The sequence below is a fragment of the Triturus cristatus genome, chromosome 10, assembly GCF_964204655.1.
Source record: "Triturus cristatus chromosome 10, aTriCri1.1, whole genome shotgun sequence".
In the NCBI taxonomy this organism is placed as follows: Eukaryota; Metazoa; Chordata; class Amphibia; order Caudata; family Salamandridae; genus Triturus; species Triturus cristatus.
Genome location: NC_140593.1, coordinates 307,777,730 through 307,792,739, shown reverse-complemented (window position 1 = coordinate 307,792,739; position 15,010 = coordinate 307,777,730). Strand labels below are relative to the sequence as shown.

General features: G+C 42.3%; 1 protein-coding gene across 6 annotated transcripts in view; it reads left to right on the top strand.

Annotated features, from left to right (window-relative positions):
* Window positions 1–15,010, top strand: part of CROT (carnitine O-octanoyltransferase) — a 662,560-nt gene that overhangs the window by 388,240 nt on the left and 259,310 nt on the right. For all 6 annotated transcript variants that reach the window (XM_085631293.1, XM_085631292.1, XM_085631296.1 and 3 more), the window contains one exon: window positions 10,860–10,992. In XM_085631293.1, coding sequence (XP_085487419.1) covers window positions 10,860–10,992 — 133 coding nt within the window. The remainder of the gene's footprint in view (window positions 1–10,859; window positions 10,993–15,010) is intronic.

The window sequence follows — 15,010 nt, the reverse complement described above, 5'->3', positions numbered from 1 at the left end:
GCACACACCAGACGTATTCAAAGATCCAGTCAGAGCCAGGGTAATTAACGCCAGGTTGGAGGAAAAATACAAAGCCGCTCCATCTGACCCATCCTATATCAAGGGTCATCTACAATTAGACTCTTTAGTGGTTTCCAACGCACGGAAAAGAGCAAAGTCTCAAACCGGGGACCCTCCACCCCCTGATAAAAATTCCAAACTCTTAGATGCTTCAGGGAAACGCATGACCTCTCAAGCAGCCAATGTCTGGAGAATTGCCAACACCCAAGCTCTGTTGGCAAGATACGATAGGGCTCACTACGATGAGCTGAAACCCTTATACAACATCTACCAGACAAATACAAGACCAGGGCTACTGATAAAATACAAGAAGGGAAGGTCATTACTAATACTTTCATCCGTTGCGCTCTAGATGCTGCTGACACAGCTTCAAGAGCAATAAATACTGGCATACTTTTACGCAGGCATGCCTGGCTGCGTATTTCTGGTTTCAAACCAGAAGTACAAACAAGTATTCTCAATCAACCCTTTGACCAACCGCATTTGTTTGGCCCCTCAGTTGATACCTCTCTTGAAAATATGAAAAAGGACACCGACACCGCCAAATCAATGGGAGCTTTACAAAATCAAACTCCCAGAGTGTCCTTTTGTTGCTCCTCATATGGGGTGCCTCAACAACTTTTCCTACCAACACTGCATCCTCTTCTTACAAAACTCCCACCCAATCCTCGCCCAATAGAGGATTTTACAGAGGAGGATACAGAGGCAACAATACTAAAGGAAGAGGCAGAGGTAACAACACCTGTACTGCCTCCGCCCCCAGGCAGTGACTTCCCTCACTTCCTCCAGACCATTCTACTCCTGTCGGGGGGAGATTACAACAGTTCCTACCTGTCTGGAACTCCATCACAACAGACAGATGGGTGAGACAAATAAATAATTCACTCCGATTATTGCCTGGAGCTCACTTCCACTCCTCCAACAATACCACTCAAACAGCGTCCCATGTCACAAGAGCATCTCACACTCCTAAAACAGGAGATTGTTGCTCCACTGCACAAACAAGCAATAGAACCAGTTCCACTACACCAGCAAAACACAGGGGTTTACACGCTGTATTTCCTTATTCCCAAAAAAGACGGCTCCCTCAGACCTATACTGCACCTCAGACCCCTGAACCTTTACATAAAGTCAGACCACTTCCATATGGTCACATTACAGCAGGTCCTTCCTCTGCTAAAACAAGGCGACTTCCTTGCTACCCTAGATCTCAAGGATGCCTACTTTCACATTCCCATTCACAGGAAGTACCTTTGGTTTGTAGTGGACGGTCAGCATTACCAATTCAAAGTCCTCCCCTTCGAGGTCACTATAGCACCCCGAGTCTTCACAAAATGTCTTGTGGTAGTAGCAGCACACTTGAGAAGGGAAAACATCCATGTCTTTCCATATCTGGACGACTGGTTAATAAAAGCCAAGTCATACCACAATGCGTCCAGCACACACATAAGACCATTCACCTCTTACACAAACTCGGATTCACTATAAACAAAACAGTCGCACCTCCAACCATCCCGGTCTCAACAGTATCTAGGTGCTACAATAGACACCTCCAAAGAGCTTGCATCCCCCAACCCAATAAGAAAACAGGCCATGCAAGCTCTTATACATTTTCAACTGCGACACTCACTAACAGCTCGAGTGTTCATGCAACTAATTGGAATGATGGCCTCTTGCATTTTCGTAGTACCGCACGCAAGACTCCAGATGCGTCCCCTACAAGAGTGCTTAGCAAGCCAGTGGAACCAAGCTTAGGGTCAACTAACAGATGTGGACGACCGGACACATCGCTCTATGCAGTGGTGGAACACCAAAAACCTTTCCAAAGGACGGCTGTTCCTCGAGCCAGTTCCACAGGTGGTGCTAACCACAGACTCATCCCTCATCGGCTGGGGAGCTCATCTGTCAGAGCACACAGTTCAAGGCAGGTGGACACCGCAACAAAAGCTACTCCAGTTGCTAGCCATTTTTCTAGCTCTAAAATCCTTTCAAAATTACCTATCGGGCAACACTGTCTTAGTCCGCACAGACAATATGACAGCCCTGTATTACATCCAAAAACAGGGAGGAACACACTCCTTATAGCTCTCCCGGCCGGCGCAGAGCATATGGAGGTGGGCCATTCCTCAAAGCTACTAGCAGAACATCTACCAGGAGTTCAAAATCAGATTGCGGATCTGTTGAGTCATCAGAGCCAACAGATTCACGAGTGAGAACTTCATCCGCAAGTTCTTCAACCTTTCTTTCAAGTATGGGGACAGCCACAAATAGATCTGTTCGCCACACACCTAAACTTCAAATGCCCAAGCTTCGCCGCCAGGTATCCACACCCATTGTCCAAAGGCAATGCGATATGGATGAGTTGGTCAGGCAAATTTGCATATGCTTTTCCGCATCTCCCACTCATTCTGTTAGTGGTGCGCAAGCTGCAGCAACACTCCCTCACACTGATCCTAATTGCACTAACATGGGCAAGGCAACCGTGGTAAAGCACACTACTGGAACTTTCAGTGGTACCACATCAAAAACCCCAACTCTCACCACATCTGTTAACACAGAACCATGGAGAGATCATGCATCTGGACCCCATGCAGCTCAACCTAGCAATTTGGCTCCTGAGGTCTTCGAATTTGGATATCTCAACCTCCCACCTGATTGCATGAACATTGTCAAAGAAGCTAGACGTCCTACCACTAGTGCTTGCTACCCAGCTAAATGGAAAAGAATAGTTATATATTGCACCCATAACAACATCAACCCACTAGATGTTTCCATCCAGAACATCATATGCTACTTACTGCATCTCTACAAATGCACTTTAGCATACTCCTCAATCAGGTTACATCTTGCTGCCATAGCGGCCTACCTCCAAAACAGACAGCATCTATCATTATTCAAAGTTTCTGCCATTAAAGCCTTCATGGAAGGCCTTAAAAGATAATACCTTCCAGGGTACCACCCTCCCCTGTATAAAACCTGAACATCGTTCTCACCAGGCTCATGGGCCCTCCATTTGAACCTTTGTACAAGTGTGAATTATAATTCCTTTAATGGAAAGTTGTCTTTCTAGTAGCTATTACATCACTCAGAAGGGTGAGTGAGATCCAGGCACTAACAATTCAAGAACCATTCTTGCAACTCCATCACAACAAGGTGGTTCTAAGGACAAATCCCAAATTCCTTCCAAAAGTCATTTCACCATTCCATCTCAATCAGTCTGTTGAGTTGCCAGTTTTCTTCTCCCAACCTCACACAGTAGCTGAGAGAGCTCTCCATACGTTAGATGTTAAACAAGCTCTCCTCTATTATATTGATAGGACAAAGCCATTTCGTAAAACAAAACCGCTTTTTGTGTCCTTTTCTCCCCCCAAACCCCATTTCAAAAACTGGGATTGCAAGATGGATTGTTAAATGCATTCAAATTTGTTACCAAAAAGCAAAACACACTCTATCCATTCCCCCTAGGGCTCATTCCACCCGTAAGCTAGGGGTACCTATGGCATTTTTAGGGAACATTCCCATAGATGATAACTGCAAAGCAGCTACATGGTCTACACCGCTCACATTCACAAAGCACTACTGTGTAGATGTGCACTGTTTCAAACCACTACAACAGATACTGGTACTTGCCGCTAAGGGAGAGAACTCCTATGCAGTCTATGCACTAGTGTGTGATCTGCAGCCCATATGCCTCGAACGGAAAATGCTACTTACCAGTATGCATCTGTTCTTTGCATGTAGGGCTGCAGAGTCACACACGCCCACCCGCCTCCCCGGCTACCTCTAGCTGTTCCAGTAATATTTTAATTAGATACATTATTCATGGGCATCTTTCTGTTCTCACACAACTCCATCATTTCCCGTAATGGCACAAAACAATCTGAAGATGGAGTCGATGCCCATGCGCACTATGCTCCAGAGGAGGAGTCATCTACGATACAAAGACTCTTCCAGGACAACAAAGTGTAATCATCCGGGCCCACCAACAGATGGCGATCTATGCACTAGTGTGTGACTCTGCAGCCCTACATGCCAAGAACAGATGCATACTGGTAAGTAGCATTTTCCTTACCTAGTATGGTGTGGAAACCAACACCTTGGCCAAGGAATTGGGATGAGCCCCCTGGGACAGATCAGGCGACCAAAGTTCAGGACAGGATTCAGGACAGGATAGATTACCTCTTATAGATACGGCGCCTGCACCACACCCCTCTGACGCGATCTTCCTCCTCGATTCTTACGCAATGTTCTCTAATATGTGCCTCCTCGATTCTTCCGCGATGTTCTCTAATTAATTGGCTCAAAAGTTCTAAGTCTGGACTTAGATCTTCTTCAGTATTTTCTCAAAATTTGGACAGCATCTCAGTCTCACAGCATTCTCCGTCTCTCTGTGGTAACGAAACTACCTCTATTATACCTTTCTAATGGCATGTACCACCCCTGAATGTTTAGAATTTACAAAACTCCTAACTCTGTTTGGGAAAGGGGAGATGATCATCACACCATGCTAAGTTTAATACTTTTCTTTAAGCTCATTGTTCTATGTTTCCTCCCCTTAATTTACTTTCCCATGCTTTATTTCCCACCCGTATTCACAAGTTAATCAATACAATGTATACAGTTTTATAAAAAATTCTTCTGTTCTCAGGACATCACGCTTGATCTCAGGACATGTTTCTATTCTTCTTTTGGATGACATTCGAGGCTTTGCTACACAGCTCTTAGATTGTTTCAACTGCGCATGTGAACTGGTCACATGATGCTCAAGTTTCAGTCCTGCACGGAGGCCCAAATACGAACTAATAGAAAGGTCAAAGAGAGTGTATTAAATGATTTCACTGTATACCACTTATCTCTACTCTATTCCCATTTACTTATATAAATCTTTCGCATTAGCATTTTTAGTAAACTTACATGGTTTAGTTTCAGCAAGGCATGCGCATTATGATGTGAGTTCCAAGCGGCCATTTTAGAGGCAACTGCATAGCTGCAAAGAATTCCCTTCAAGCGATAGTACGTCCTACTGCGTAGATGCAGTAGACGCATGCGCAATGCAGAATCCCGCGTTTAGCGGCCATTTTAGAGACACACAGGTTACTTGTAGTAATGCACATCGGCAAGCTTTCCCTAGATTCTGTGTGCGGATTTTCTGGTACGTTATTAGTATTTAAAAACACAATTATAACGGTATTACAAGTTATTGAGAGGATTGCTTCCGAGCAAGTCTCTTTTATATGAGTCCTTGCTCCATCAATAACATTTTCAGGATTAGCCCATCACTGTCCCTAGGTCCCCCAGTTTATCTGTCGGATATTTTTGTTGCATGATGGAGAGCAAAAGCCATGGGGCGCCTCTAATGTGTGCAGTGTTTATGGTGTCCCTGCTCATCTCCAACTTTCTGTTTTATCCTTTCCATATATCATCCTCCTTATTTTTATCTTTTTTTATTTATGTGTCCAGCATGACCTTTCCTTTCACCCTCTTATCGTCTCAGGCAATCTGAGTGCTTGGTTGTATGTCCCCACTTTACTACAGCAATGTATTAGACTTGTGGGCCTGTAAACTCTTAATCTGTCCTAGTTGTGAGTATCACCAACTCCTGATGATTGCACCATTCTTGATCCTTTATTTGCCAAGAAGGCTCATGTCCTCATTTATTCTCTTTTTAATGTCACACTGAGAAAGCGCTTTAATGCTTCATCCTCTGAAAGCTACCCAGTCCACGTCCTCTCAATATCACTTTGTTTGTAGAATCCGGAAAGTTGTAACAAGGAAGTAGCTTGTCCTGCTTTTCGAAAACTACTTACTGATTTTATATATATATATATATATATATATATATATATATATATATATATATATATATTCGCAGTATAGACGCCCTTCCTGGGAGCTCCGCCCGTAGATCAGTGGCACGTACAGCCAGTAGAGCAAACCTGGCATGTAATTGCAATCCAATGTAAATAAATACGTGCACTCAGAAGTCCAAGTAAGGATATTTATTCCAATTCTGGTTGCGCGTTTCGGGAACCAAGCTCCCTTGATCACACCAAGAACCGAGTGCCAAAACAATCTATACATAGTTTTTAGTACTAGACATAGAAAGAGGACAGCGTTTCTTTACCAAATACACAGACTGTGAACATGGCGGCCATATTGTAATACCAAGTGGTGTGTGCCATTCATTGTGCACATAGGAAAAGTATAAGATACATACAAGATTCCCTGGAAATATATAGGAAGAGGTGAGCTTCTATATATCGTAATTAATAAAGCCTTTATAACATTAACCAAGTGGTTCTTCTGGCTATGAATAAGCACTAGTGTGCTTCTTACAAAACCAATGTTACGCTAAAGTAATAGACAGTAGCGAAAAAGATAACACTGCCCTAAACCATTGCATGTGCCAAGTGGCATAATGCTATAGTGTGCGCTGTCAATAATATTGAATACATTTTGGTATAGATTCTATACTATCGCCAAGTGGCTAAAACAGAACCTAAGTAAAACATAGTACCCTCACAAGCAGCGCACAACAGAAAAATGTCTAATAGTAAACTATCCAAAAATAATAGAAGTTTGTTAATAAAAGTGAATAAAATCTTATCTATAAACCGGTGATACTATCTTCAAAAAAGAGAAGAATGAAGAAATGGGTAGGTGGTCCGTGAAGTGCCCGCAAGTAGTCTGTGGACCCCTTCCTTTCTTCCTGTGAAGAAAGAAAAAGAAAAAATATTGGGATTAAAAGGTAAAATTACAGTTGATTTATACATGTACAATATTCTGAAAGTTCACCAAAAAACATGTGTCAAAAAAGTCATAACATATCTCAGATACAATGTACATTCTAAAAATTAAAGATTAAAGAATTTAGGAAAGTACTAAAGCGCTAACTCATCAATCTTCGATGAGATGTGTGGCTAGCTCTTCATCTACATTTTGTCCCTTCGGGTACTTTGTCTCAAGATTTAGGATCCATTTTGATTCTTTCTTTCTGAGAGCAAGCTCCCTATTTCCACCTCTTGGACTCCCCAATACTTGTTCAATGACAAAATATTTGAGGAGTGAACTGTTCGAGAGATGGTACTCAGCAAAGTGTCTTGCAACTGGGTGGTGAGAGTCCTTGTTGTTCTAGGACCCTCTTCTTTGCCATATGTATTGTGCTTCCTACATACCATTTTTGGCATGGGCACACCAAGATGTATATGACATAAGTGGTGCTGCATGTAAGGAATTGTGAGATCGTATTCTTCTTTTTATTGTGTGGTACGCTGAATTCCTTGACCATATGGCTTGCTTTGCAGGCCTTACAATGTCCGCACGGATAGAAACCTTTCAAATTATGCATAGATGTATTCTGTCGATCAGTGATATCACTATGCATTAGAATGTTTCTAAAACTCCGTCCTTTCCGATATGTAATTCTAGGCCTGTCACTGATATTAGGGCCTACTATATGATCGCTTTTAAGGATATTCCAATTCTCTGTGAGGATTTTATGTATCTTCTTGGAACTGTTGTTGTATGTAAGAATAACCCGCGTCTCATGTGGTTCTGTGTTTTTTTCTTTCTCTATCAGAGTGCTGGTTCTCTCAATTTCTTTAAGTTTGGAAATAGCTCTGTCGAGTACCCATTTAGGGTACCCGCGTTCTCTAAAGCGATTAATCATGATCTCTTCTTCTGACTTATAGATTGCATCCGTGCTACAGTTTCTTCTCGCTCTCAATAACTCCCCATATGGTATGCTCCATTTGAGTGAGTCGGGGTGGTGAATGAGAACGTGAAGAATACCGTTGCCTGCTGTTTCTTTACGAAATAAGCTGGTCTCAAGTCTGTTATTGACAGCTGTTACTTTAACATCTAGAAATTCTATTTCTTCTTTATTGATATTGTGTCAATACTATATTATAGATGTTAATGTTAAGTTTCTTGATATATATTGCTTATGTATATTTTTTCTCTCCATAGCAGACTTTACTGTGATGTCTGAGACCTTTCAGCGAAATATCTTGTTGAGAACAAAAAAAACCTCTGATTCCAGTAATGTCTCATGTAGATGGTATGCCAGGCAATTGGCATGTGAAACAATTTAGACCATGAATCTAAGGTTGGACTACAAGTAGATTCTGTTTTTCTAGCCCCATCTTTATTGCCACCACTATGGCCACTAAACAGTTATTCTTATTATTAGGAGAACTTTCAAATCCTTTAGCAAGAAGCTTGCCATCTGTACTGTTGCAAGTCTTTTGCAAGCTTTTTACCAAAGTTTTACATGAATGTGTTGGTGCTTGATCTCCAATTCGCCTTGGAATGCTTTAAAAAAAAAAAAAAAAAAAACCATGTCAGCAACTGACTCTCATTATCTCCTTTCGAAGCAACCTTCAGTAGGTTAATTCTTTAAAATTAGAAAAATAAGGTTTCCCCATGGATATTTGTCAGTCCTTGTTTTCCAGAAACCGTGCCCACTTATGTGTGAAAGCAGTAACTTGTTTCCTTGCTGCTTAAACACAGGTATGGCACCTGACCATCTTAAAACTGCATTTGTCAGATGTTCCAGGAAACGTTCGACCTGTTACTCTCTCTTACTCTTTTTGTTTAAACCTTGGGCAACAGAAGTCAAACAACCACTTCAATTTTACACTGAACACTTTTGAATTCTGGACCCCTTTCAGCAGACTTCTGGCCCAGGCTCAAAATTAAAAGCATTCTTTGACTCTGAGATTGAAGTGAAATCAATGTGGACGGTGATGGTGCTCTGACGCCGCTATATCTCTCACTCAAGCTCCACAACTTCGGCCATCCAATCCACTTTACCTCCAATGGTTCGAAGAAGTTTGAACTCAGGGCCTCCGTCTCAAGTGGCTGACCTCTTTTCCTAATTAATGAGCACAAGAGTGGTGCATTTCAACCCTTCCAATCGTCATTGACCTGAAAAGAGCCCCACATATCTCCTATTTCTCACATCTTATTTAAATGATCTTTAGATCTGTAGCGTTTTACCTACATTCACTTTCTATTTGCTTCTTTATATGTACAAATCGCACCAAGCAGATACCAAACCTCAAGAACAAGCTGATGTATCAACATCGTCATTTCGATTCCGTCTTAACTACTACCAGTCAATGGATATCCATAAGTTATTTTAAATTAAGTCATTCTGAATCAGATATTTTACTTATTCCTACTTGCTGTCCCAATGGGGTGAAGCTGTGTGGCAGATTTCCATGGGCCACCCAGCCTTTACTCTCCAAGCCTGCTTGGATAATGCTGACTCTGCTCTTTCTCCCTCTGAAGCATGTTTTAATTTTCATATTCCTCTGATTTGTTTCCATCAGTGATTTGGTTCTTCTTTTCTTGGAACCAACCTCTATAATCTTCCTGCTGCACCCTCCTATGTATGAGTGTGATATTTGTTTAGCACGAACCTTGCTGAAGATGTAGTTAACGAGGGCTACTTAGCTGGATTCTGAGTGCAGAAGAGAACTTACTGAATTGCATTGTTAACTAGTGTTGTTTAAAATAATGTACCTTAAGCTGTTCTTATGGATCCTGGTTGCGTAGACGGTGATGCCCTTTTATCTTGTCTCTTTCTTTTTTTTCACTACTTTCTATCTGGTCTGATGTCCTGATTACGGGTATGCCATAGACCACAAGAGGTAGTGAGCTTAGAACAGATAAGTGGGTTGGGAGTGGGATCGGGCAATCATCATATTTTTGTAAATGATGTAGCTGGTTTTGAATATGGAGGGGCAGAAAGAAGAGCTATTAGAGTTCCCTTGGGTCAGTTTTTGACTACATTGCTTTAAATTTCTTCAAGGCGTTTCAAGATGAAGCCGCCAGCCGTGCATGAGAGTTGTATACTTTGTAATAGCTACGGAAATCTGTGTAATGAAAGAAGCAGCCAATTTTGGTGGGTTCCCTCAGTGCTTTCGACTCACAATTTGCATTTTTTTGCGAGTCGCAAATTGCGAGTTCCAAACAGTGATGAACAACCGTGTCTGAGACACTGTTTGCGATTCCCAAATGGGTCGCAAAGGACCTGCATCATTCATATTCATGAGGCAGTACGCATTGTGCGACCCATTGGGAATGGCTGGCACTCACTGGGATGGCTGGCCTGCTGGGTTCAGCAGACCACCATGTCTGTGACTGTTTTTACAATAAAGCTGTTTTAAAAATAAAAAATAACCATTTGTTTGATTTTTTTCTATTTTTTTTTTTAAGAGCACACTGTGGTCCATGGGACCACTGCCTGCTCTTAAAAAACATTTCCGTTGCCAATCACAAAGTCACATTTGTGACTGGCTTACCACCAATCTGAAATTGGTGGTAAATGCAATTGTTTTTGGACCACATTTGTGGTTGCAAAACAATCTTGCATCCTCCTGCGACTTGCTATTAGGGCACGCCCTTGTCACGGCCCTTTCTAATAACTCGCAACACCTATTTTGGGAGTCATAACAGGTTACCTACTCGCAAAATAGGCTTGGTACATGCTACAACCCTTTTTTTAGCGGCCACACATCTGGCCGATTACCCATTTGCGAACGCTAAGAACTGTCAAACATTTGGCCCTATGTTCTCTAAATACAAAGCGCACACAAATAATATATACCCAAATATATACCCAATAAAGCCTGATATTTTGTCCAAACTGTTTTCTGATGATTCTCATCTCCCGCTTAATCAAAAGTAGAACACCCTTTTTAAAGTGTAAGCACAACATTTTAAATGTGTAACTGTGAATAATTTTCCGATTTATCTTTATTTATTTATCAATTTATGTTGTTTTATGTTAGATACCGTCCTGTCAAAAAATGGAAAATAATCTGTTTGAATCCAGGGAGGAGCGGACATTTCAGTATCAGGACACCCTTCCTCCTCTTCCTGTGCCAGCACTGGAGGAATCCTTACAGAAGTATCTTCTTTCAGGTATTTTTCAAAATGGGGCTGTAATAAGTATGGTAGAGAACATTCCAATGATTGAGTGTCAGTAGCACCTTTGTGTTATTTATTTGCTTTATACCCTCATTATCTTTACTCAAATGGAAGGTTTGTGACAAACGCTATATTAAGTTGACTGTATAGGATCGTATATAATCATAATGAGTGCAAAACCTTCAAAGAAAAAGTATTAAGTTTGCGTCAATTTCTCGTAGAAAGTACAGTATTGATGCAGTGTACTAAATGTGCTGTGCTGCCATGTTAAGTTAAGATGCATAACTTCCAACAGGACAACTTGAACGGTATGCAATTACAGAGGTTGTTTAATCACGTAACAAAGATAATAGTTTGTTTCCATACACACTTTTCAGAATGTGTATGGGAAAATATAAGAAATGACAGAGAGACACGGATAACTCCTCCAATCTTGCGCACGGATAACATCTCCAATCTTGCACACAAGGCGTTTTCCCATCTGCAGAGAAATGATGCAGCAGGAGTAACCACTGGCAATCACTAAGGGTAGCATTCTGGTTCCTGTTCAGAGAGGACCTGGTTTGATATTTGATATTTGAAATTTTTGTATTTGAGGCTGGGTTGTTCCTATTGTAGCAAGACTAAGGCCGATTTCCATATGGCTAAGTCTAATCTGAGGTGGTATGGTGGGCAAAAACGATTGGTTGAAATGATAGCCAGTGATTAGACTGTTTGCAAGCATTCCTCTCTTCACCTTTTGTGTGATTGATGTAAAGCCCTAAGTGCCCGAGGGTATTCCCAGAAGTGGGTCTCATATTTCGTGTGCCACCGGAACCAACCTGCATCCAAATGAGAAGGCCCAGCTATGCCGAAACCGGTCTTGGGTTGCTTGCACTCCGGTCTAGAGAGGACCTGGCTTAGCAGTTTAGGCTGGACAGATACTGTTGGAGCAGGACCAAGGCTGGTTTGCATGTGGCTGAGTCTAATCTTGGGTGGCATGGTGGGCAAAAACACAAAGGGTTGGAATGCTATCCTGAGTGATTTCCATTGGTTACACTATATGCAAGCATTCCTACCATCCGGTTTTGTGTGCTTACATTTATTTGCCACTGGATCTGAGCTGCTATGGCTCTGCAAACTGGGCCAAGTACAATCCTTTCCACACTTGCCTCTGAGGACATCGAGGGTCACATGCTTCTCAGGAACGTAGTGTCCGAGGCATAACCTTGGGAATCAACAGTCACACAGACACATTAACATAATGTCCAGTCCCATGCTTATCTTTATGAAAAAGAAAGAACTCTTAATCTCACTGCAGAATTAAATACTACATTATCCAATTATTATTTCATACTAGATTGTCAGAATTTGTCCTTTACTCACAAGGCGATTGATTTTCCCTTCCTTTCCTGGTAGCCGTCTTCTCTCCCGCTGAGGTCGAGATCCCGATATTACTGTCCCCACTATACTAGGGTGCATTCAAAGATAAGGCTTAGGTACACAGTACTAAAATGTTCTCATGCACCAAGTGTCCACCTCTTAGTTCGATGTCTGTAGTGGCTTCCTTGCACAAAAAGTCTCAAGCAGTTGAGACAGATTTGCCCACACATCTGTCTCTCCTGTCCCCAGGTGCAGCTAAACCCCTTGGTTACCTGCTAGTGATCTGCAGTGGGCTCGGAATCTGTACCGCTCTCACAGGGGGATTCTTCTTTTGTAGATTACTACAGTGAGTGCTGTGAGCAAGCCCATCTTCATAGGATTGGCTCTGTAGGTAGGCTTGCTTTGCTGCGCCAGCTTTCGGCAGCACAGCCCTCCAGGTTTGGCTGCCGACCAGTATCTCAGTTTCCAAAATTTGCAGCCTGCAGGCTAAGTCTACTTCCGGTGCAGCTTGCTCCTCTGGACCGGTTTGGGACTTCCCACATCAGCAGTGATTAAGTCTCCTTCTCCTCGTTAGCAGTATTAGCAACAGTCACTCAGCTCGCTGCTGACTGCTGGGGGGCACAGAGTGATATGCTCTGGTACAGTCCTAATTACAACTCCCCGAGAACTGTGCAGAGAGACCAGGAGACCCCTTTAAAGTAAAAGTCACTCCTTGATTACTTTCTCAGGATAGGAGACTTTCACTGGTTGCTCGTCATGCCTGGAACAGACTGGGCTAGTCCTCCAGGCAGTCCTTCCTACTGCTTGTGGCACATTTCTTCCCTCTCTGAGCAGCAAGGTAGGTTTCTATGCTCTTCAGGCAGATAGTCTTCCAGCAGAAGGTGCTGACTTCAGGTGATGTCTCCTCACCTCTCAGAAACTTGCTGTCAGACATCAGCACTGGTTACACTGCGGTCATTTGAGTACTGTGTGGAACACTCCTTTGCTTGGTCAAGAAAAACTTTGGACTGGAACAAAGGAAGGTGGTTTGGATTCCACTTTTATACACATTTTCCAGACACTGTTGTATGTTTTAGAAGAGGCCTGGATTGATTCCCTTTTCAAATGTAATTCTCAGGCTTCTCTCAAGACACAGCTTTTGTGCAAAGTGATGCGTATCTCAGCAGGTGGCACTGGGCCTGACTCCAAGCAAGAGTACCCAACAGGGGCACAAGGAAATGTGATATCGCTGCACCTGGCTGTCATGTGCCTTCCTGAAGCGATAATCAGAGACATACAAAAAGGGCAGGCCCTACCCAGAAACATCCTCGCCTTTAAAAGTAGGTACTGTACCTCCATCGCTCGCCCCTACCATCAACCAAATACCAAGACTCACTCAGCAGCCTCTTGCTAACATTTATCATGCCATTTATAAATGCAGCTCTTTCTCCATCCTGCTTGTGTCTGTGTCCACATTTCAACTCAAGCTACAGGAGTGCTATCAATACACTTCCACTGTCTGTATAAGCTATATTACCCTCCATCTCGTGCCATGCTAGAGGCAGGTCACACAAAATTGATCCCTCTGGCTTCAACATACACACCTACATAGACACACACCTATATACACATACCTAAGCCTACTAAAATAATTGAAAGGGCGGAATTACGGCAAATGAATTCACTATTCGCATATAACATGACTTTACTAAAACAAAAACCTAGTTTTTAAAAATGTGGTTAACCTACAAAAGTATGAGAAAGATTGAAATTTACTAAGAGGAGAAGCTCGGTCTAGAGTTCTGAACAAACCAAAAGTGGTAGCCTTCTGCATAATCATATCCTGATCACAAATATATAAAATATTTATTAATACTTCGGAAATGACAAAAAGGAAAATTAACAGCAAATCGACAAGAGCCTTAGTCCGCTGAAGGGAAGGCTGGAAAATTGCAATATCGTATATGCTGAATCACAGGTCCAAATATTGCAAAGATTCCATAGTCAGGCAGCTCAAGTGTGCCTCAATCACAAAGAAGTACAAACCTATCACTGCTAACTTGTAATCAATTAATTGGCTTAATTTACAGCAAAGAATCCAAATCCAGGTGCCAATATCACGGAACGTTCCTTTTGAGAAGCAAGTATTCTCTGTCGTCAAAATCTGGCCACATAGAACTGACCCACAATAAGTCCAAAATCCATCAAGCCCCCTTCCTCTGCCAAATTAACCCCAAATTATTATCACATTAAGGAAGGTCCATCAAGCCCTGACCCATTACCATAAACAATTTTCGCCTTAAAGAGCTCACTCGAACTAGACCAAGTTCAGGAAAAACTTGTAAGCCTCTCTTTTCAAGGACACATTTAGAACGGCCCTGAGCTGTCTTTCCCAGCCTTCCATTGACTGGTTTCAGCTCACCATTAAGTACTTTCTAGGTCCTGCTATCTTCGATTTCACTGATGTGACCCTGCTTTCTCCAATTTACGAACCAAAGTACCTGAAAATCACCTTCCGTGAATCCTCTGGAGCATATGCTTGAGGATCCATGCTCTCTTGCACTATCACAGCTGAATGACGTTCCTGGATTACACGGTTTCATAATAAGTACTTACCACCATCTCATAATCTTAAGTGGCTGCAAAGTGAAAAGCGAGCCCTGTACAAAAC